Source organism: Coregonus lavaretus, assembly GCF_964263955.1.
Source record: "Coregonus lavaretus genome assembly, chromosome: 5".
Taxonomy (NCBI): Eukaryota; Metazoa; Chordata; class Actinopteri; order Salmoniformes; family Salmonidae; genus Coregonus; species Coregonus lavaretus.
In genome coordinates, this window is record NC_139992.1 from 17,245,164 (window position 1) to 17,265,846 (window position 20,683).

General features: G+C 44.3%; 1 protein-coding gene across 1 annotated transcript in view; it reads right to left on the reverse strand.

Annotated features, from left to right (window-relative positions):
• LOC311128726 (titin-like) overlaps window positions 1-20,683 on the reverse strand; it is a gene marked incomplete at its 5' end in the record, with an annotated part of 168,109 nt that overhangs the window by 12,790 nt on the left and 134,636 nt on the right. The window contains 24 exons of the mRNA XM_084160971.1: window positions 76-378; window positions 2,868-3,167; window positions 3,268-3,555; window positions 3,660-4,253; window positions 4,349-4,630; window positions 4,830-5,294; window positions 5,917-6,222; window positions 6,417-6,716; window positions 6,807-7,097; window positions 7,201-7,506; window positions 7,610-7,912; window positions 8,027-10,192; window positions 13,395-13,694; window positions 13,822-14,106; window positions 14,230-14,523; window positions 15,099-16,865; window positions 16,994-17,374; window positions 17,482-17,784; window positions 17,995-18,294; window positions 18,420-18,707; window positions 18,811-19,107; window positions 19,215-19,517; window positions 19,630-20,217; window positions 20,350-20,646. Coding sequence (XP_084017097.1) covers window positions 76-378; window positions 2,868-3,167; window positions 3,268-3,555; window positions 3,660-4,253; window positions 4,349-4,630; window positions 4,830-5,294; window positions 5,917-6,222; window positions 6,417-6,716; window positions 6,807-7,097; window positions 7,201-7,506; window positions 7,610-7,912; window positions 8,027-10,192; window positions 13,395-13,694; window positions 13,822-14,106; window positions 14,230-14,523; window positions 15,099-16,865; window positions 16,994-17,374; window positions 17,482-17,784; window positions 17,995-18,294; window positions 18,420-18,707; window positions 18,811-19,107; window positions 19,215-19,517; window positions 19,630-20,217; window positions 20,350-20,646 — 11,307 coding nt within the window. The remainder of the gene's footprint in view (window positions 1-75; window positions 379-2,867; window positions 3,168-3,267; window positions 3,556-3,659; window positions 4,254-4,348; window positions 4,631-4,829; window positions 5,295-5,916; window positions 6,223-6,416; window positions 6,717-6,806; window positions 7,098-7,200; window positions 7,507-7,609; window positions 7,913-8,026; window positions 10,193-13,394; window positions 13,695-13,821; window positions 14,107-14,229; window positions 14,524-15,098; window positions 16,866-16,993; window positions 17,375-17,481; window positions 17,785-17,994; window positions 18,295-18,419; window positions 18,708-18,810; window positions 19,108-19,214; window positions 19,518-19,629; window positions 20,218-20,349; window positions 20,647-20,683) is intronic.

Consider the following 20,683-nt stretch of genomic DNA (forward strand, 5'->3'; position numbering starts at 1 on the left):
TTATCTAATATTTATCCTAAATATCTGCATTATGACAGTGATTTAATGGAATTAAATCCAGTAAAGCGTACTTACCAACGGGATCAGTTGCCACTGCTGTTAAGGAGACAACACTTGGTTTGCCAACACCTCTGGCGTTGATTGCCGTTACTCTATGTTCATACTCAAGGCCTTCTATCAGACCTGTTGATCTGTATCTGGTCATGGTGACTGGGTTCTTGTTAGAACGAACCCATCTGTCAGATCGGACCTCCTTGCGCTCAATGATGTATCCAGACACCTCGGATCCACCATCATCCTCTGGTTCCAGCCATGCAATGGTCATGCCATCACGAGACATGTCAAATACTGTCGGTCTGCCTGGAGGTCCAGGGATGTCTGTAAACAAAAAACAAGATACATAGGGGGCTCTATTTTCAGCTGGCGTTAAGGTGGCGCTAGTGTCAAACGCACGCAGCAATTTTGCCATGTAAAAAATGGATCACTGCCATTTTCCAACCCTAACCCCAGTTTCTGCAATTTACCTGTCTTATATGAGCTCGCTTGCCCTAAGATGGACGGGGTGGAAATATTTGAGGCGTGTCCTTAAAAACATGATCCAAAGTGCTAATTTCAGGCAGTGCTGATAGGGATATTTAAGACCAACCAAAAGCTGGTTTTAGCGGTATGGCAGTTGGTTATGGGATGAATTTTGACAGCAGAAACGCAGCCTATCCAGCCGTGATGCACACTGCCCATATGCGCATGGAACAAGAGTAGCCTAATGTGCTTTTGGTGCCTATATACTTAGTTATACATTTTGTTTTATTTCCCAATGCAATTGCGAAGTAGTCAAGACTGTTCATAAAGGTTTTCGCTCCTGAGACCGCTTGGAAATAAATCTTAATTACCAAAGCTTTATTAAAATATCAAGTTTGAGAGGAGTTAAACAGTGAGCTGACGTTCCCTTTTTATCTATGCATTGTAGGCAGGCCCACATTATTTAGCCATGCAGGTCCTGTTTTGGACGTGCGTAAAACCCCCTCCATGATGTAGGCTACCTGTCAATGCCCACCATGAAACGAGAGATGAGAGCCTCGGTAAATACCGGTGAACCTTGTATTTAGAAGTGATCTGTAACCTGTAAAAATTGCTTGTTTTCCATTTCATATGTTACAAACCCAAGCCCTCCCTTAGGCTTACTTCCCAAGCCCTCCCTTAGGCCTACTACCCAAGCCCTCCCTTAGGCCTACTACCCAAGCCCTCCCTTAGGCCTACTACCCAAGCCCTCCCTTAGGCCTACTACCCAAGCCCTCCCTTAGGCCTACTACCCAAGCCCTCCCTTAGGCCTACTACCCAAGCCCTCCCTTAGGCCTACTACCCAGGCCCTCCCTTAGGCCTACTACCCAGGCCCTCCCTTAGGCCTACTACCCAGGCCCTCCCTTAGGCCTACTACCCAAGCCCTCCCTTAGGCCTACTACCCAAGCCCTCCCTTAGGCCTACTACCCAAGCCCTCCCTTAGGCCTACTACCCAAGCCCTCCCTTAGGCCTACTACCCAAGCCCTCCCTTAGGCCTACTACCCAAGCCCTCCCTTAGGCCTACTACCCAGGCCCTCCCTTAGGCCTACTACCCAGGCCCTCCCTTAGGCCTACTACCCAAGCCCTCCCTTAGGCCTACTACCCAAGCCCTCCCTTAGGCCTACTACCCAGGCCCTCCCTTAGGCCTACTACCCAAGCCCTCCCTTAGGCCTACTACCCAAGCCCTCCCTTAGGCCTACTACCCAGGCCCTCCCTTAGGCCTACTACCCAGGCCCTCCCTTAGGCCTACTACCCAGGCCCTCCCTTAGGCCTACTACCCAGGCCCTCCCTTAGGCCTACTATAACAAAGGCTGGTTCGACAGCAATGTGTTTCTTTATTATCTTGCCGATTTTACGCTATCATTATATTTTACATGTATTTATTGTTGTTTAAAACAAATTGATTGCTTGTTTTTCGTTTAATTTTATTACACCCAAACTTAGAATGATTCACCTTCCTGGTATTATGGTGACAACGTCCAATGGCGAGCTTGCAATGCAACTTCTTGAGATGTGTGAATGCGATCTGATCTGTAAGATGGTTCTGATTATGTTCATAAAACATAGGCCTATTTGGGAGCAGTATAAGGGTGAGTGGACATTCTCCTTTTCTATATATATTGGATCTTTGTCCAGCTACTGTGAAAAGTTTGAATGTGTGTAAATAAAACCCTCCATAGTCTGCGTTGTTTTAATATTATATGCCCACGGGGAAAAAATATGGTGGCTGTAAGTGACATAGCCTATTTAAAACAGGCTGTTGTTTTGTTTAGAATTTGATTATAATTATTTGTTCTCTTTTTAAGCCTTATCAATAATTAATTTAATCTCGCTTAATGACAATGTTTGGCATGTCCATGCTCAGCCATAATGCAATTTACAGTAGGCCTAGGCCCTATATCAGTGTGGTTGCTGTAAGCCATTTAACACACTACAACAGACTAATATTGGAATTGTTGTTGATTCCAAGGCAATACATAAAATACTGTAAATACACAACTTGAAGCAACCACATTTCACCATTGAGCACGTTCTGATTTGCCAGTGAGGGGCCTAGCTTCGACACACCCAAAACCCAGCTCTTTCACGCCAACGCCAGCAAGTGCGCCGATAATTGTGATCGTGAAAATGGCAAAGATATTTCTGACACACCCATGAACCTATAGCGCTAACGCCTGCGCTTAGATTTACCATTGCTTTAGGTTTATTAAAATAGAGCCCAGGATATTCATTCCTGTTTCCTTCTGTTTTTTAAATAAAGAGCAACAACTCAAGTATGCTACATGATATAGTATAAAAACATGTCTTACTCGTTGCGCTCTTGCACATCACAACTTCAGACTGCAGCCAGTTACCAACGCCGTAGCGATTGACTGCTGCGACACGGAACATGTATTCATCTCCTTCTGTCAGTTTGACGAAGGTGAATGTTGGTCTACTGACAGAGTCAGACACTGGCAGCCATCCAGGACGGTGGGCTTCACGCTGCTCAACAACATATCCACTGACAGGGGCACCTCCGGTTCTCTCTGGAGGATCCCAGCTGATGGTCACTGAGGTGGCATCAACTCCATCGAACCTGACTGGTCCTTTAGGCTCATCAGGTTTGCCTGAAAACCCCCCCAGAGAGGAATGGTATTGTCATTGTCTTATATTCATAACTTACTGTATGTGACGACCTCAGTTTGTGTTATGTTAGAAGGTACATACCAAGAATGATCACTTTAATGATCTCAGAGGTCTCTCCTGTGACGTTCTTCACTTCGAGAGTGTAGCTACCGCTGTCATTGATGGTTGTATCAAGCACGGTTAGCTTAGAGAACTTTCCAGTGGTCTGAATCTTCGTACGCTCAGTGATCTTCAGCTTCTGACCACGGAAGTACCATGAGCAAACTGGTGGGGGTCTACCGACTATTGGCAAGTGCAGCTCAAGTGGTTTACCAGCCAACACATTGACAAACTTCTGTGGGATGCTAGACAGATCAACCTTTGGCAGAACTGTAAAACAGAAAGATATGTTATGTAAAAATGTGCTTGAATAGTTGATAGGTTAGTTCAATTAGATATATATGAAGCATTTATGAAGTTTACACATTTCAAACCTCTTTGTTCTTGGACTGTTACGGCTGCAACAAGCTCCTTTGGTGCACTGGCTCCCCTGCTGTTAACAGCTCTTACTCTGAACATAAACTGGTCTTTCTCAGTCAAAGAAGTCATAGTGAACTCAAAGTCAGTTGTCTTCACTGTTGTCACCTTCATCCATTTGTCTGTGCCGAATTTGCAAGCTTCAATGATGTAGCCTGTGAGTCTGCTTCCACCGTCATGCTCTGGTTTATCCCATCCAAGTGTTACTGTGGTCTTGGTAATATCCATAACCTCCAGTGTCGCAGGGGGCATAGGCACCTCACACACCAAAATGACATCAGGGGTTTCACATGGCTCTCCCACACCGTACAGGTTTTCTGGGAGGACTCTGAAGTAATACAGCATTCCCTCGAAGAGTCCGTCGATTTTGTATGATGTCTTGCTGCATTTGGATGTCACTGTCTTGTAAGCTCTCATTGATGCTTCGCGTCTCTCAATGATGTAGTTATTCACTGGTGCTCCACCATCAACAGTAGGAGGATCCCATGCAATGGTAATGGAGTCCTTCTCAAGTTCCTTGATCTTAATTGGGCCGGTTGGACCAGGAGTATCTGAAAAGAGGAAGCACATTTAAGGTTAAAAACCCATATACCTATGACAGCATTCTATAACAAGTGGGTAAAGACTTTCATTCGAAAAATCTTACCATAGACCTTGACAATAATGGTAGCTGTCTTTTCGCCAGTTTCATTCTTTGCCTCAATGGTATATTTGCCAGCATCATAGCGGTGCACTTTGTCAATAATGATTTGTGTGGAAGTTTTAGTGACTTCAATGAAGCCACGGTTGTTGAGGTCGACACCAGGTTTGCTCCAGGTAACTGCAGGGATTGGTCGTCCAGTGACCGTGGCAAAGAGACGAAGAGAACCTCCGGCTCTCAGGCAGATGGTCTTGGTCATATCATCATGAAGCTCAATATCAGGAGTTTCTGTGTTAAAAGGAAGGCAATTATTAATCTCACGGGAAACTAACAAAATGAATCAAAACAAATGAAGGAAAAATTGTGTAGGCTACAATTTTGTTTGTTTGTGGGAGGAATTTTAACTCATGGTTCATGGATTGAAGTTATACGGTGGAAATGCAGAATCATTCCTATTCCTTAGGCTAAGCTAATGCTCCTAACTCACCAATTTTCTCGATAACCTCGACTGCTGCGCAGGCTCTACTAAATTCACCGACTCCATTGAAGTTAACTGCAGCCACTCTGAAGCGGTACATCTTGCCAGTTGTAAGGCCAGTCACAACGTGTTCTGTGAGTCTCAGGTTCTTCTCATGGGCCTTAACCCACACACCTGTACCTTCCTCTTCCTCCTCCTCCTCCTCCTCCTCATCGTCTTCCTCCTCCGACTCTTCCTCCACAAACACAACTGTTTTCTTGGCTCCTAGACTGGCTCCCTTCGAAACGACCTTCTCAGGTACCTTCTCAGGTTTTGGCTCAGGCGGCTTCTCAACTCCCTCCTCCTGTTGTTGCATCTCCAGAACGTAACCGATGATATCAGAACCTCCGTCCTCCAAGGGTCTGGTCCAAGCAAGGCTGACACTGTCCTTGGTAGTATCGATAATACGTGGAATTGTGGGAGGAGGAGGAGTACCTGAGGGACACACAATATTAACAGTCAGTAATACAAAATAAAATAAAAAGTTAACATACCTGCAGTGAAGCTGCTCAACATTTACATTACATTTCAGTCATTCAACAGACACTCCCATCAAGAGAGACCCACAGGAGCAATCAGGGACAAGCGCCCCGCTCAATGGCACATCGACAGATCCCCCACCCAGCCGACTCGGGGACCCGAACCAGCGACCTCTCGGCCACTGGGCCCAACGCTCCCAACTGCCAGGCCACCCACCGCCCCCAACCATCCAAGAGCACCCCCCCCCCCCCCTGGAAACCGCCCCTCAACCGCCCCTCTACCGCCCCTCTACCATCCAAGACCCCCCCCCACAGTCCCCCCTGAAATAAAACTCCTCGCACTCCAAACCACCCCCCCCCCCATCTCCACCCATCCGAGCCAACATCCCAGTCCAACCCAACCAAACAACCACCCACCCGATGTGCCAATTATATTTATAAAAAGACAAGAACAAAGAAAAACAACAACAGGACAACAGTCAGTAACTTAACAGTATTAAATTAACTTAGTTTAACTTCTTTAACAGTGCACTGGTAACATAGAATTTTGTGCAATAGATGAATTGTAGGACACTTACTTGTTGGCGTTCTGCAGACAGCATATAGAGACAGCTCACTGGGTTCACTCTCACCAGCCTTGTTGACAGCTGATACACGGAACTGGTAGATGTTGCCCTCCACGAGGCCAGTTATCTTGAAGCTTGTGTCCATAAGTGTTGCATCTCTGTTCACCTTGATCCATCTGGCACTCTTCTTTTCATGTTTCTCAATCAGATAACCAGTTATAGGACTGCCACCGTCGGTCTCTGATTTTAGCCATTCAATGCTAGCAAAATCTTTTCCTACAGCAAGAATCTCTGGTGTGCCAGGAGCAGATGGGACAGCTGTAATATGACAGAATCATTTATTGTTAGATTATCATCTCAATCTCAAATTTGTATTTATTTATCCTTTATTTATTCAGCAGATCATCTTGAGATTACAAATCTATTTTCCAAATGACACCTGATTATATCATAGAATGCAATAACATATCATGTTGCAAGATAATATGAAAGATGGAAGATGTTCTACTTACTGAACATGTTTCTGGCAATGATAGGACCAGATTGCAGTGGAACGCCAGATCCATACTTGTTGGCGCCTCTCACGCGGAAGAGGTACTCATTGTTCTTGAACAGTCTGGTGATCTCACAGGTGTGTTCTTTGCACTCAGCTTCCATGATCACCCAGTTGAGTCTGTTGGTGTCGCGTCTCTCAACAATGTAATGTGTCACCGGGTCACCACCACTCTCCAGAGGGGGTTTCCAAGACACGGTGCATTTCTCTTCAGAAATATGGCTGATTGTGATTTTGCCGTCAGGAGCACCAGGTGTATCTGAAAGGAACACATTAATTTATGGTATGAGATCAAGGTAAGCCCCATTTGTTTCCAACTTTGTCATTTAATTTCTTTATTTACACTTACCAAGTACTTGCACGTTAACTTCGGCTGACTTGATGCCACTGGCGTTCTTCACAGTGAGAACGTACTTCCCGGTATCATCTCTGTCACAGAATTTGATAATGGCCATAGCACGTGTGTTGGTGTACTGCAGGGAATACTTTTCACACAGCTCCAGTTCCTTCTCTCCCTTGGCCCAGAACACTTTGGGGTCAGGTTTACCACCAATAGTAGCGTCCAGAACAAGGTCTGCGCCGGCTCTGATTGTAACCGTGTCTACCAGAAGTTTGCTGTCGAGGTCTGCCTTTGGAGGAGCTACGAAAATAAAAGAGAAAGAATCCGACTTAGTAAATGATAGTTGATTTCAATTTGGACATATAATTTAAAGTCAATATATTTAGAAGTATATATATCTTACTGTATTCTGCTTTGCATGTGACTGCGCCGGTTGACTCTGAAGGCATACTGAAAACTTGGTTGGAGTTCTTGGCAATGACTCGGAACTCGTAGACCTCTCCTTCACCAAGTGCAGTGATCGAGAAGTTATTTTCTGTGACATTGGTGTAGTTACACTTCAGCCAGCGACCTTCGCCAGTGATGGTGTATGGCTTGCGCTCAACAATGTAACCCACAATTGGGAAGCCACCATCGTCAAGTGGTGTAGACCATTTGATGGACACTGTAGATCTGCCCACCTCAGTTACTTCTGGTCTACCAGGAGGATCTAGACACAAGATTAATAGGAATCAGGAGTCTGCTTTCCTTAAACACATGTATTATGGACATGTAATAGTATCCCAACGTTTTTTGGGGAAATCAGTACTTACCAACTGGATTTTGAGCCACCATAGGCTTGGATGCCTCGCTAGCTTTGCCAAGGCCACCACTGTTCATTGCAAAGACACGGAACTGGTACGAAAGGCCTTCAATAAGTCCATCTACACTGTAGTCGCATTCAAAGCATGGGATCTTGTTCTCCCTCACCCAAAGGATGTTGTTGCGTTCTTTCTTTTCAATCCAGTATCCAGTCACCTTGCTGCCACCATCATGGTATGGCTCCTCCCAGCGAATGTGGCAGGTGGTGGAAGCAACGTTGTATACAGAAGGTCTGGTTGGTGGACCAGGAGGACCTATTATCAACACAAACAATATCACTCAATTCAGTTTAAACTTTTCACTCTTAACTATTAACGTGTGAAAACACTAAACATTTGAAACATAGATTTCTCTTAACATATACTCACCGAATGGATTCTCAGCGACAATGGTCTCAGATTCAGTTGATTTGCTTGTGCCAAATCTGTTCTCAGCACTGACGCGGAAGGTGTATTGCATGTACTTTGTCAGATGTCCCACACTGAGGTTGGTGCGTTTCACACTGGAGTTGATGAGCGTCCAGGCAGTGGAGCCAGATTCACGCTTCTCAACGATGTAGTTGGTGATATCCGTTCCACCGTCATCCTCTGGTGCTGCCCAAGCAATCTCACATGATTCTGATGTTATGGATGAAACTTCAACGGGTTCAACGGGGGGACCAGGTCTTCCAATGACCTTGACAGTAACGAAGAACGTCTTGGATCCAGCAGAATTTTCCAGACTGAGGAAGTATCTGCCACCATCGCCCCTCATGGCGTCTCTGACAGACAGGGTTGTCCTGTCTTTGACAGTCTTGATTGTAACCCTTTCAGTGTCCTTCAGTCTCATCTCCTCCAGTTTCCAGATTACCTTCGGTGCTGGTCTACCAGTGATGGGAACATCGATGGTGAAGGTATTACCCACTTTACAGATGATCTCCTGGTTAGATATTTCACTGAGATCTGCAGTTGGTTCAATCTGTGGCTCTTTGATTACCACTGAGGATAGTGCTTCTCTTGGTAAGCTGCTGCCGGCATCGTTCTTTGCCTTAACGCGGAATTCATATTCTGCAGTCCTACATAACTCTAGAGTGATGCTCTCGTTCTTGGTCTCACCACCAATGACCCATTTATCTGTGGTCTTTGCCTTATGCTCAATGATGTATCCTGTGATACGACTACCACCGTCATGCTCGGGTTTGACCCATGAGAGTGTTGCTGTAGTGTCTGTGACGTCCACAACATCCAATCTCATTGGTGAAGAAGGCTCTGCAGTAGCAATAATGGGATCTATTGTCTCAAAAGGCTCGCCAATACCATACTGGTTCTCTCCTGAGACTCTGAAAAAGTAGGGAACACCTTCCAGAAGATCCTGGATATGTAAGGATAGCGCAGTGACCTTGCCACCGGATTGGTTCCAGGTACGACGACTTGCCTCACGCCTCTCTACGATGTAATGTTGAATGCGTGCTCCGCCTTCATTAGCTGGAGGTTCCCAAACCAGTGTCAGTGCTCCTCTGGACACTTCTGCAAATGCAATAGGTCCTGGAGGTCCAGGTGTATCCAACACCTTTACAATGAAATCAACTTCCCTTACGCCACTGCTGTTCTCCAGAGTAAGGGTGTATCTTCCAGAATCGTATCTGGTACACTTTTCTATTGTCAGAGCAGTGTAGGTCTCTGTAGTAGTAATATCTGTCATAACACCAAGTTCTTCTTCATCTTCCTTACTCCATTTAACTGAAGGAGTTGGTTTTCCTTTGTAGGCGATACGGAGACAGACGGTGCCTCCCTTCTTCACAATGTGTGTTTGTTTGAAGGTAGCATCAATATCAACGTCAGGTTTTACGTGTCTGTCCACAGCCTGTACTGGCTCAGGAATCTCTTGCTCCTCTCCCTTTCCAATACTATTCTGGGCAGAAACACGAAGCAGGTAGTATGAACCAGTTTCCAAACCAGTTGCAACGTATTTTGTGTCATTGACCAGATCCTCATTGATTCTGATCCATTCTCTGGTATCCTCTTCTTTCTCTTCTTCCTCCTCCTCTTCATCTTCATCTTCTGAGCTGTCTACCACCTTCTTAGGTTTAGCTAGTATTTCTTTTAGTTCTTCCTCAGATACCTTGTGCAACTCAATGACGTATCCATAGATGGGACTGCCACCATCGTCTTTAGGCTTGGTCCATTCCAAACTGATAGTTGTATCTGTAGAGTCAGTTACATGAACCACAGATGAAGCGCATGCAATATCCTTTGGCTCGCTGGCTTTAATGGCCATTGAGATGTTACTGGGTGCGCCGATACCAGCGTTGTTTACTGCCATCACACGGAACTCGTACTCCATATCTTCAGTGAGATGATCCACCCGGTGTGCAGGCTCCACAATGGGCTTCTTTGACCTCACCTTGTCCCAGCGGACAGTCTTCTTCTCACGTTTTTCAACAATGTAGTACTGAATAGGATTGCCTCCATCAGATGTGGGAGCTTCCCATGCCAGTGTGATACTGTCTCCAGAAACTGCCGTGGAATCAGGTGTGCCAGGTGCTTCAGGAGTAGCTGTAGGAAAAGGGGGTAAATAATTATTAAGACATACATTTGGTAAAGTGGGCTGTTAAAAATGCCAAAATCATATTCAGACTTGGGGCTGGTGTTAAGGCGGCGCTAGTGTCAAACGCATGTTAGTTAGCAATTTCGTCATGTAAAAACTGCCGCACTGGCATTTTCCAACCCTAACGCCAGGTTCAGCAATTTACCTTTTCTTATATCAGCTCGCTTGCCCTCAGATGGGCGGGCTGGAAATATTAGAGGTGTCTCTTTAAAAACATGATCCAAAGTGCTAATTTCAGGCAGCACTGATAGGGATATTTAAGACCAACCAAAAGCTGGTTTTAGCGGTAATGCAGTTGGTTATGGGATGAATTTTGACAGCGGAAACGCAGCCTATCCAGCCGTGATGCACACTGCCCATATGCGCATGGAACAAGAGTAGCCTAATGTGCTTTTGGTGCCTGTATACTTCGTATTTAGAAACATAAAAAACATGTGTTTTTCCCCATTTCCTTTTATTTGATTAAAAACCAAGCATAGCCTCAACGCAATCGTGAAGTAGTCAAGACTGTCGATAAAGGGTTTGGCTCCTGAGACCGCTTGGAAATAAATCTTAATCACCAAAGCTTTATTAAAATATCAAGTTTGAGAGGAGTTAAACAGTGAGCTGACATTCCCTTTATATCTATGCATTGTAGGCAGGCCCACATTTTGGACTTGCTTAAATCCCCCTCCATGATGTAGGCTACCTGTCAATGCCCATCATGAAACGAGAGATGAGATCCTTCTGTAAATACAGGTGAACCTCGTATTTAGAAGTGACCTGTAACCTGTAAAAATGGCTTGTTTTCCATTTCATATGTTACAAACCCAAGCCCTCCCTTAGGCCTACTATAACAAAGGCTGTTCAACAGCAATGCCTGTCTTTTTTATCCTGGCGATTTTATGATATCATTACATTTATTTTCGTTAATTTTTATTACAACCAAACTTATTAGAATGATTCACCTTCCAGGCCTATTTGGGAGCAGTATAAGGGTGAGTGGACATTCTCCCTTTCTATATATATTGGATCTTTGTCCAGCTACTGTGAAAAGTTGGAATGTGCGTAAAACCCTCCATAGTCTGCGTTGTTTTAATATTATATGCCCACGAGGAGAAATTATGGTGGCTGTAAGTGTGACATAGCCTATTTAAAATAAGTTGTTGTTTCGTTTTGTTTAGAATTTGATTATAACTATTTGTTCTCTTTTTAGGCCTTATCAATAATTAATGTAATCTTGCTTATTGACAATGTTTGGCATGTCCATGCTCAGCTATAATGCAATTGACAGTAGGCCTAGGCCCTATATCAGTGTGAATGCTATTGAAGCCATGCAATTACTTAGAACAATGTGGACTGCAAATGGGTTCAAGTATGTGGCAGGGTCTACAGACAATCACAGACTACAAAGGGAAAACCAACCACGTCGCGGACACCGACGTCTTGCTCCCGGACAAGCTAAACACCTTCTTCGCCCGCTTTGAGGATAACACAGTACCACCAACGCAGCCCGCTACCAAGGACTGTGGGCTCTCCTTCTCTGTGGCCGACGTGAGTAAGACATTTAAGCGTGTTAACCCTTGCAAGGCTGACCCCAGACGGCATCCCTAGCCGTGTCCTCAGAGCATGCGCAGACCAGCTGGCTGGAGTGTTTACGGACATAGTCAATCTCTCCCTAGATCCACAGATGATGCAATCGCCATCGCACTGCACACTGCCCTATCCCATCTGGACAAGAGGAATACCTATGTAAGAATGCTGTTAATTGACTATAGATCAGCATTCAACACCATAGTACCCTCCAAGCTCATCATTAAGTGATGCCAGGAAAATAACCTCTCCCTCAATGTCGACAAAACAAAGGAGCTGATCGTGGACTTCAGGAAACAGCAGATGGAGCACGCCCCTATCCACATCTACGGGACTGCTGTGGAGCAGGTGGAAAGCTTCAAGTTCCTCGGTGTACACATCACTGACGATCTGAAATGGTCCACCCACAAAGACATGTGGTGAAGAAGGCGCAACAGCGCCTCTTCAACCTTAGGAGGCTGAAGAAATGTGTCTTGCACCTAAAACCCTCACAAACCTTTACAGATGCACAATTGAGAGCATCCTGTCGGCTATATCATCGCCTGGTACGGCAACTGCACCGCCCGCAACCACAGGGCTCTCCTGTGCTGTCCTGGTGCTGTCTGCCCAACATATCACCTGGGGCAAACTACCTGCCCTCCAGGACACCTACAGCACCCGATTTCACAGGAAGGCCAAAAATATCATCAAGGACAACAACCACCTGAGCCACTGCCAGTTCACCCCGCTATCATCCAGAAGGCGAGGTCAGTACAGGTGCATCAAAGATGGGACAGAGATACTGAAAAACAGCTTGTATCTCAAGGCCATCAGACTGTTAAATAGCCATCAATAGGCGGCTTTCACCCAGTTACGTAACCCTGCACCTTAGAGGCTGCATATACATAGACTTGAAATCACTGGCCACTAATAATGGAACACTAGTCACTCTAATAATGTTTACATATTTTTGCTTTACTCATCTCATATGTATATACTGTATTCTATTCTACTGTATTTTAGTCTATGCCACTCCGACATTGCTCATCCTAATATTTATATATTTATATATTCCTTAATTCTATTCTTTTACTTTTAGGTTGTGTGTATAGTGTGTGTTGTTGTGAATTGTTAGATATACTGCACGGTTGGAGCTAGAAACACAAGCATTTCGCTATACCCGCAATAACATCTGCTAAACGTGTATGTGACAAATAAAATTTGATTTGATTTGAGTTAACATATTTAGCAAAGATAGGTCTACATTTTGTTATTTCGTTTCTGTAAGCCATTTAACAAACTATAACGGGACTAACATTGGAATTGGAATTGATTCCAAGGCAATACATAAGACCGTAAATACACAACTTGAAGCAACCACATATTTCGCCATGGAGCATGTTCTGATTGGCCAGTGAGGGGCCTAGCCTCCACACACCCACAACTTCTTTATGAATCAAAACCAAGTCCTTTCCCGCCAACGCCAGCAAGTGCGCCGATAATTGTGATAGTGAAAATAGCAAAGATATTTCTGACACACCGCCTGCGCTTAGATTGACCATTGCGTTAGGTTTGTTAAAATAGAGCCCTTGGACTTACTGTATTGCATTTGTGCAATGATGGGACTTGAATCCAATGGTCGGCCGGTACCAAACCTGTTGACAGCAGAAACACGGAACTGGTACTCATTGGTCTTCATCAGCTTGGTGGCGTGGTATACTGTTTCTTTACAGCAATCCGAGACAAGTGCCCAAGAGATCTTAGAGGTCTCACGCTTCTCAACAATGTAGTGAGCGATGTCCGAGCAGCCGTCATTCTCCGGTGGATTCCATGTGAGGGTCACTTTTCCTTCAGAGATATCACTGAAAATGATAGGTCCCACCGGTTCTCCAGGAGTATCTAGATAAGAATAGAGGATCATAAACATTTGACATGTACAGTACAAGGCCGATCAACTATCTACAATGATGTCAACAAGATAAATCACAGTGCTATTTGAATGTTGTGACAGTAAAACGAAACCAACCATGGACTTGGACAATGATGTCCTCCTTCTTGGTTCCTTGGTTATTGGTGGCTTCCACTGTGTAAGTTCCTTTGTGACTGCGGTCAGCATCACGTACAAAGAGCATGCTTGATCCAGCAACTGTGGTGGTGTCCATCATCGACTTGGTGATTTGCACGCCGTCTCTGAACCACACAACCTTGGGCTGTGGCCGTCCAGTGATCGATACCTTCAGTCTCATATTGTCTCCTGCCTTGATTGTGAGTCCCTCAAAATACTCTGGGCCAAACTCAATGTTTGGAGAAGCTGGAAAGACAAAAGGTGAACATGTACATCATTAGTGTTTTATACAATGCAAAACATATTACATATTAATATTATCATGTCAAACGTATTATTATTATTTCAACATATAATGTATTCACTTACCACTTTCATCTCTGACCACGATGTATCCAGATGAGTTAGATGGGGGACTCATTACGCCAATAGCATTTCTTGCAATAATTCTGAACTCATAGCGTTCATTGCAAGCAAGACCAGTGACAGTAAACTGGGTGTCGTGGACATCAGTGAAGTTGCTCTTCAGCCAGCGGCCCTGTCCTTGGCGTTTCTCAACATTGTAGGCCACAATCTTGCTGCCTCCATCACGTTTGGGTGCGTCCCATTTCAGTGCGACAGAATTGCTGGTCACATCAGTGTAGTCAGGTTGACCAGGTGGATCTAAAAGAGGAACACATTCACTTTCACATGTTTGAATCACACGTGGACTAAGTCTGGGAATGTGCTTAAATCACTTGGTTTATACTTCCCTATTACATAATATATTCATGGTACTTGCACTTTCATAGGGATTGGATTTCATACCATCTATGTGTTGATTGTAAGAATATGTACGTTAAAGTCGCAATCAGCAGTTGCGCTACATCCATTTTTGGACTTATAAATTAAAGATATGTACCCATTGATTCTTGAAGAATATAAATTATAAATGCCTCATGAGCTTAGTTCCCCACCAGAACCTAAAATAAGCTTGTTTTACTCCTTGCATCCATAGCTCTGTCTATGAATTTGAGTGTGGTTACATTTCTCAAGCCCCATCCCTCAGCTTTTTACAGAACCAGAGGCGGGGTGTCTGCTTTGTTATTGTTTCTACTGCTGATTGCCGCTTTAATGAAAGGGTATGCTGCACCCATTGCTGACCTGAAACTCACTGCCTTGTTCAGCCCGGGGATGAATAACAGTATACCATTATTAACAGTAAACCATGATTAGTTTCCATTTGAATAAGGACTTACCAACTGGAGAAACTGCCATGGTGGTGTTGCTTTCGTCACTCTTGCGGCTGAATCCAGCATCATTCTGTGCGTAGACTCTGAATTGATATTCCAGTCCTTCAATAAGGCCAAGGATTCTGTAGTCTGTTCCAGGGATAGCCACAGTGTTGACTTTCTGCCACATGACACTGTTCTTCTCCTTCTTCTCAACATGGTAGCCCTTGATTGGACAGCCGCCATTGAAGACGGGCAGCTCCCACTGAATGGTCATTCCGTCGTTGGTGACGTTGTACACAACAGGCTTTCCTGGTGGACCTGCAGGCCTGAACTGGTGTTTAGCGACGACGCTTGGTGACACCAGTGGCTCACTGACTCCATATATGTTCTCAGCACGCACTCTGAACTGATACTGTATTCCTTTGATCAAGTTGGGCACCTTGAATGTCGTGTCAGTGACACTAGAGCATGCCATCTTCCAGTCATTCTGAGATGTGTCGCGCTTCTCTACAGAGTAGCAAGTGATCTCTCCACCTCCGTAATCGTTTGGCTCCTCCCAGGATATTGTAACACTGTCTGCTCTGACCTCATCAAAGTTGATGGGTGCGACAGGCTTCGATGGTGGTCCGCGAGTTATGACAAAAACGTTGAAGGATTTCCTGTACACCCTGTTATCAAGAGTAAGTGTGTATTTCCCACCATGCTCTGGTCTCACATTCTTGATCATGAGAACAACTTTGTTGTCTGTTTTCCTGAAGCGTACTAGTTCGCTCTCCTTCAGTGGCATATTGTCCTTAAGCCAATATGTGGCAGGTCTGGGTTTACCCTTATAGGGCAACTCAATGTGTACATTATGGCCCACACGGACACTGATTTCCCCACCTGGATACTCATCCAGGTTGGCCTCTGGTGGGATGACAAAGTCCTTCACTTCAATTGGTCCAATTTCAGTGAAATCACCCTTTCCCTTCTCATTTCTGGCGGCAACTCTGAAATGCATTTGTGAGGTTTCTTTGAGTTTTGGTACTTCGTGTTCACATAGTTTGCTGCAGCCAGCGGCTGCCCAGTCCTCTTCATCCTTGAGTCTCTTCTCAATGACGTAGTCAGATATGATGCTTCCACCATCGTAATCAGGCTTTACCCACTGCAGTGTTACAGAGGTCTTTGAGGCATCCTTCATAGCAACTTCTTTGACTGGACCAGGAGTTTCTGTAGCTTTTACTGGTTCAACTGTGCTGCAAGGATCACCTATTCCAAATTCATTCTCTGCTGATACACGGAAGAAGAAGGATGTTTTCTCTGAGAGATCTTCAATGGTATAAAATTGTTCTGTGCATTTGGTTGTCACACTAGAGTAGGATCTCTTGGATGAGTCTCTCTTTTCAATGATGTAATTGGTAATATCAGCACCACCATCAAGTTCAGGTTCTTCCCAGCACATGGTTACTTTGCCACGAGTGACATCCTTCAACACCAGGTTCGTGCAGGCAGCTGGTGAGTCTTGAACCTTCACAGACAGCGTCATTGACTTTGGCTCTCCTACACCGTTTTCAATCTTCACAGTGTACTTTCCAGAGTCATTACGGCTGACTTCTGGAATAACAAGGGTTGATGTAATATCTGTGTGGTGGAATTCATATTTTGTATTATTGTCGATGTTCTCCTCTCCGAACATCCAAGTAGGACTAGGTGCAGGTCTGCCCTTGAGGGGCACTGTGATCTCCACATCCTGCTTGGCTTTTACGATGTAGTGAGTTCTCATGGCAACATCTGGATCGAAGATAGCTTCCTCTGTAAAAATCATTAAAAGATACATACTTTATTTACTGCCTTTTCACTACTAGGAAAAGGGAAGAAATCTTATCATGAAACAAAATGTCAATGTAGATGTAATGAAACCATGAGGTGTGTTAACTTACCCAGAATATCCTTAGCCTGAACAGGCTCTTTCATCTTAATGGCCTCTCCACGCCCTGCGATGTTGACTGCGGATACGCGGAAGTAGTAGTCAACATCTGGTGTTAGGCCGGACACAACGTACTCTGCTGTCCTCACTTCTCCCTTCTGGCTGATTACAACCCATTCTCCATCGTCTGCTTCTTCTTCTTCCTCCTCCTCTTCTTCTTCTTCTGATTCTTCTTTACGTGGTTTGCGTCGTAGACCTTCCACGTCCGTCAGCTGTTCAACAACGTAGCTGAGGATCTCACTGCCTCCGTCCCACTCTGGCTTGGCCCATCCAAGGGTGATAGATGTCTTGGTTGAGTCAACCACTTTTAGCTTAGTAGGTTCGTATGGTGGTTCTAATAAAGATAATTTACATAATTTAGATATAGTTTTAATAGAGAAGTAAATGTTATGGTTTTTACTTATTACATAAGTTAGATGGACGTTAAACATTTTTCCTTACCAACTGGATCAGCTGCTTTGTAGTAGTCAGACACATCTGAGAAGGGGCCCTCTCCGGCTTTGTTGATGGCACACACACGGTATTGATATTCATTGCCTTCTGTTAGGTTAAAGATAGTCGTAGTGGTGTTGTTAATCGGATCTTTCAAGACCTTTATCCAGCGAAGGCTCTTCTTGTCACGTCTCTCAAGGTAGTAGCCAGTTACTTGACTACCGCCATCCACACCTGGTTTGTCCCATACAACTACCATTGTTGATTTGGTTATAGTTGTTACCTCTGGTGTGGCAGGCTGTCCTGGGGTAACTGTGAAATTAATATAAAGAGTCGGTTAAGTAAAAAAAATACATCAGAAAACAGAATGTATGTCTTATAAGAAGACTTAATATGCATGTCAAGCTGATCATTTTGGGGAATGTCTGCTTTATATTTCAACAGATAAAACTTCTGTTTGCATGTTTCAAAATAGTGTTTTTTGCTACCACAATGTTATGGCCTGTTTTGTTTTACACTTACCAAATAGATTTTTGGCAACAACAGGCTCAGAGTCCAAGGGTTCTCCATTTCCGAACTTGTTGACACCCCTCACACGGAAAATGTACTCATTTCCTCGTACCAACTTCATGACAGCTATGTAGCACTCTTCTAGTCTCTCAGACACGGTAGACCATACCACTCTGCTGGTTTCACGTTTCTCCACAACGTAATGGGTGACCTTAGCACCACCCTCATCAGTGATTGGCTCCCACTTGAGCATGATCCTGTCTGCTGTGACTAACATAAACTGAATCAAGCCAGGAGGTGGTCCAGGTTTGTCTGGTGAAAAGGAGAAAACATTCAGTGCATTAATACATTATTGAACTCATAACAACATGTCTGTTGCAAATGAAAGTATGACACAATTACATGACATAAGCTAAATGACATGTAAAAAAATATACCTAGAACTTCCATCCTGATGGTGGCAGATGCCGAACCCAGAGCGTTCTTGATCTTTATTTCATATGTGCCAGTGTGGCTACGAGTTGCGTCCTTGATGAGAAGACCTGAGGAATCAGTGGTGCTCTCGATGGATAGTGTAGTGCTTGACACCATTTCTTTTCCATCCTTGTACCACTCAATTGTTGGCAGAGGCTTGGCAAGAATTCCCACTCTGATCTTAACCATGGATCCGGCTTTGTATTTCACAACATCTAAATACTCTGGAGGAAGATCGATTGCAGGGGCACCTGAACATGAGAAAAACAAAATATTAGCAACAAAATAGTAAATCAAATATCAACCAAATGACAGTTTCTTTACCCATTGAAAAGTAAAAAAAGCTCAACTCACCACATGAATCGACACAAGTGATTGGACCAACAACATCAGATGGATTGCTGATAGAACCGATTGCGTTCTTTGCGTAAACTCTGAACTCGTAGGATTCATCCTGGGTCAAGCCTGACATTGTGAAGTTCATCTCAATCACGTTAGTGAAGTTGGCCCTTGTCCATCTGCCATTAGGGCAGTCCCTCCTCTCCACCATGTATCCAGTGATCTTGCTGCCACCATCATAAGGCGGCCTAACCCAGGCCAGACTGATGGAGTTCTTTGTGATCTCTGAGACTCTTACAGCTGCCGGGGGCTCTGAAATACAAAATCAAATTGATCAGGAACAGTTTATGAGAAAAATAAAACACCATCCACAACAAATTCAGTGACCAAAAAACAAAAATAATCAAGAAGACATTTACCGCAGTTATCAATGGCGAGCACTTCTTCTGACGTTTTGCTGATTTTTCCGATACCAGCTGCATTTTCTGCGGTCACCTTGAATTCGTAGATGAGGCCAGGGCAGATGTTTGTTACTCTCAGCTGTGTTCCAATGATTGCTACTTTGTTGACCTTTTGCCACAGAATACTGCTTCTCTCTTTCATTTGCAGGTGGTAGCCCGTGACAGTGTTTCCTCCATCTATGACAGGCTCGTTCCAGTTGACTGTAATGCTCTCTCTTGAAGCCATGGTTACCCATGGTGTTGATGGAGGGCCAGGGAATGCTAGAATAAAAAATGTAATCCAGTAAATTTCAGTCTAATTCAAAGACACATTAAGATAGTGATTAAGATAGTGGGAATGGATGGTATACTAATAAATGATAGAGACACTTACTGTATGGAAGCTTCACTGTGATTGGTGGGGTGTCAATGTGGTCACTGATACCAAAGCGATTCTCTGCCTTGATTCTGAACTGATATTCCTCTCCTTTGGTAAGCTTGCTGGCCTTTATGGCACTTCTCGCAACCTGAGAGGACACTTCAGTCCAAGCAGGTGTGCTTGTTTCACGTCTCAGTACAACGTAGTTGGTAACTGGGCTGCCACCATCATACACAGGAGGAGCCCATTTGAGAGCCACTGTGGATTCAGTCACTTCGCCAACCTCAATAGGGCCAGTTGGAGGACCAGGTCTATCCAACACAACGATGTTGATGAACATCTTGGTGATACCACTTGTATTGGAGGCGATGATGTCATATCTGCCAGCATCACTTGCAATGCTCTCGTTCAGTTTGATGATCAGGCTTTCAGCAGTAACTTGAGTGACCAATCTCTTGGATGGTTTCAGAATAACGGTGTTTCTTGCTAGAATAACCTTTGCCAAAGGTTTGCTGGTCATAGGAAGCTCGAAGGTCAGATTTGATCCTGATCTCACATAGACAGTATTGCTGGGGTAGTTTTTCATGTCAAAATCTGGGGCCTCTGTAAAGCAAATAGTCACAGCATATACAATTAGATAATGATCAATTAACATACACGATTAGCCATGACAGATATACTGACTATTTATATAATGAAAAAGTCAAAATAAGAAGAGGTGAGTAGAAAACCTACCCAGTTGATCTTTCACTACAACAGGAATGATCATCTCTTTGGGTTCGCCGAGTCCAGCATGATTCTGAGCGCTAACTCTGAAGAAGTATTCACCATTCTCCTTCAAGTTTTTGATTTGGAAGGAAGTTGTGTTCACAAGAGTAACCTTCGCCCATTTGGGTTGTCCTTTCTCAAGTGCTTCGATGAAGTACTGAGTTACTCTGCTTCCACCATCGTGTTCTGGTCTCGTCCATCCGATTGTAACACTGTCCTTGGTTACCGCAATAGCCCCAAGCTTTTGAGGTGGACTTGGTTTTTCTGCAAATATTAAGAACAAAAGTTATGAACAATTAAG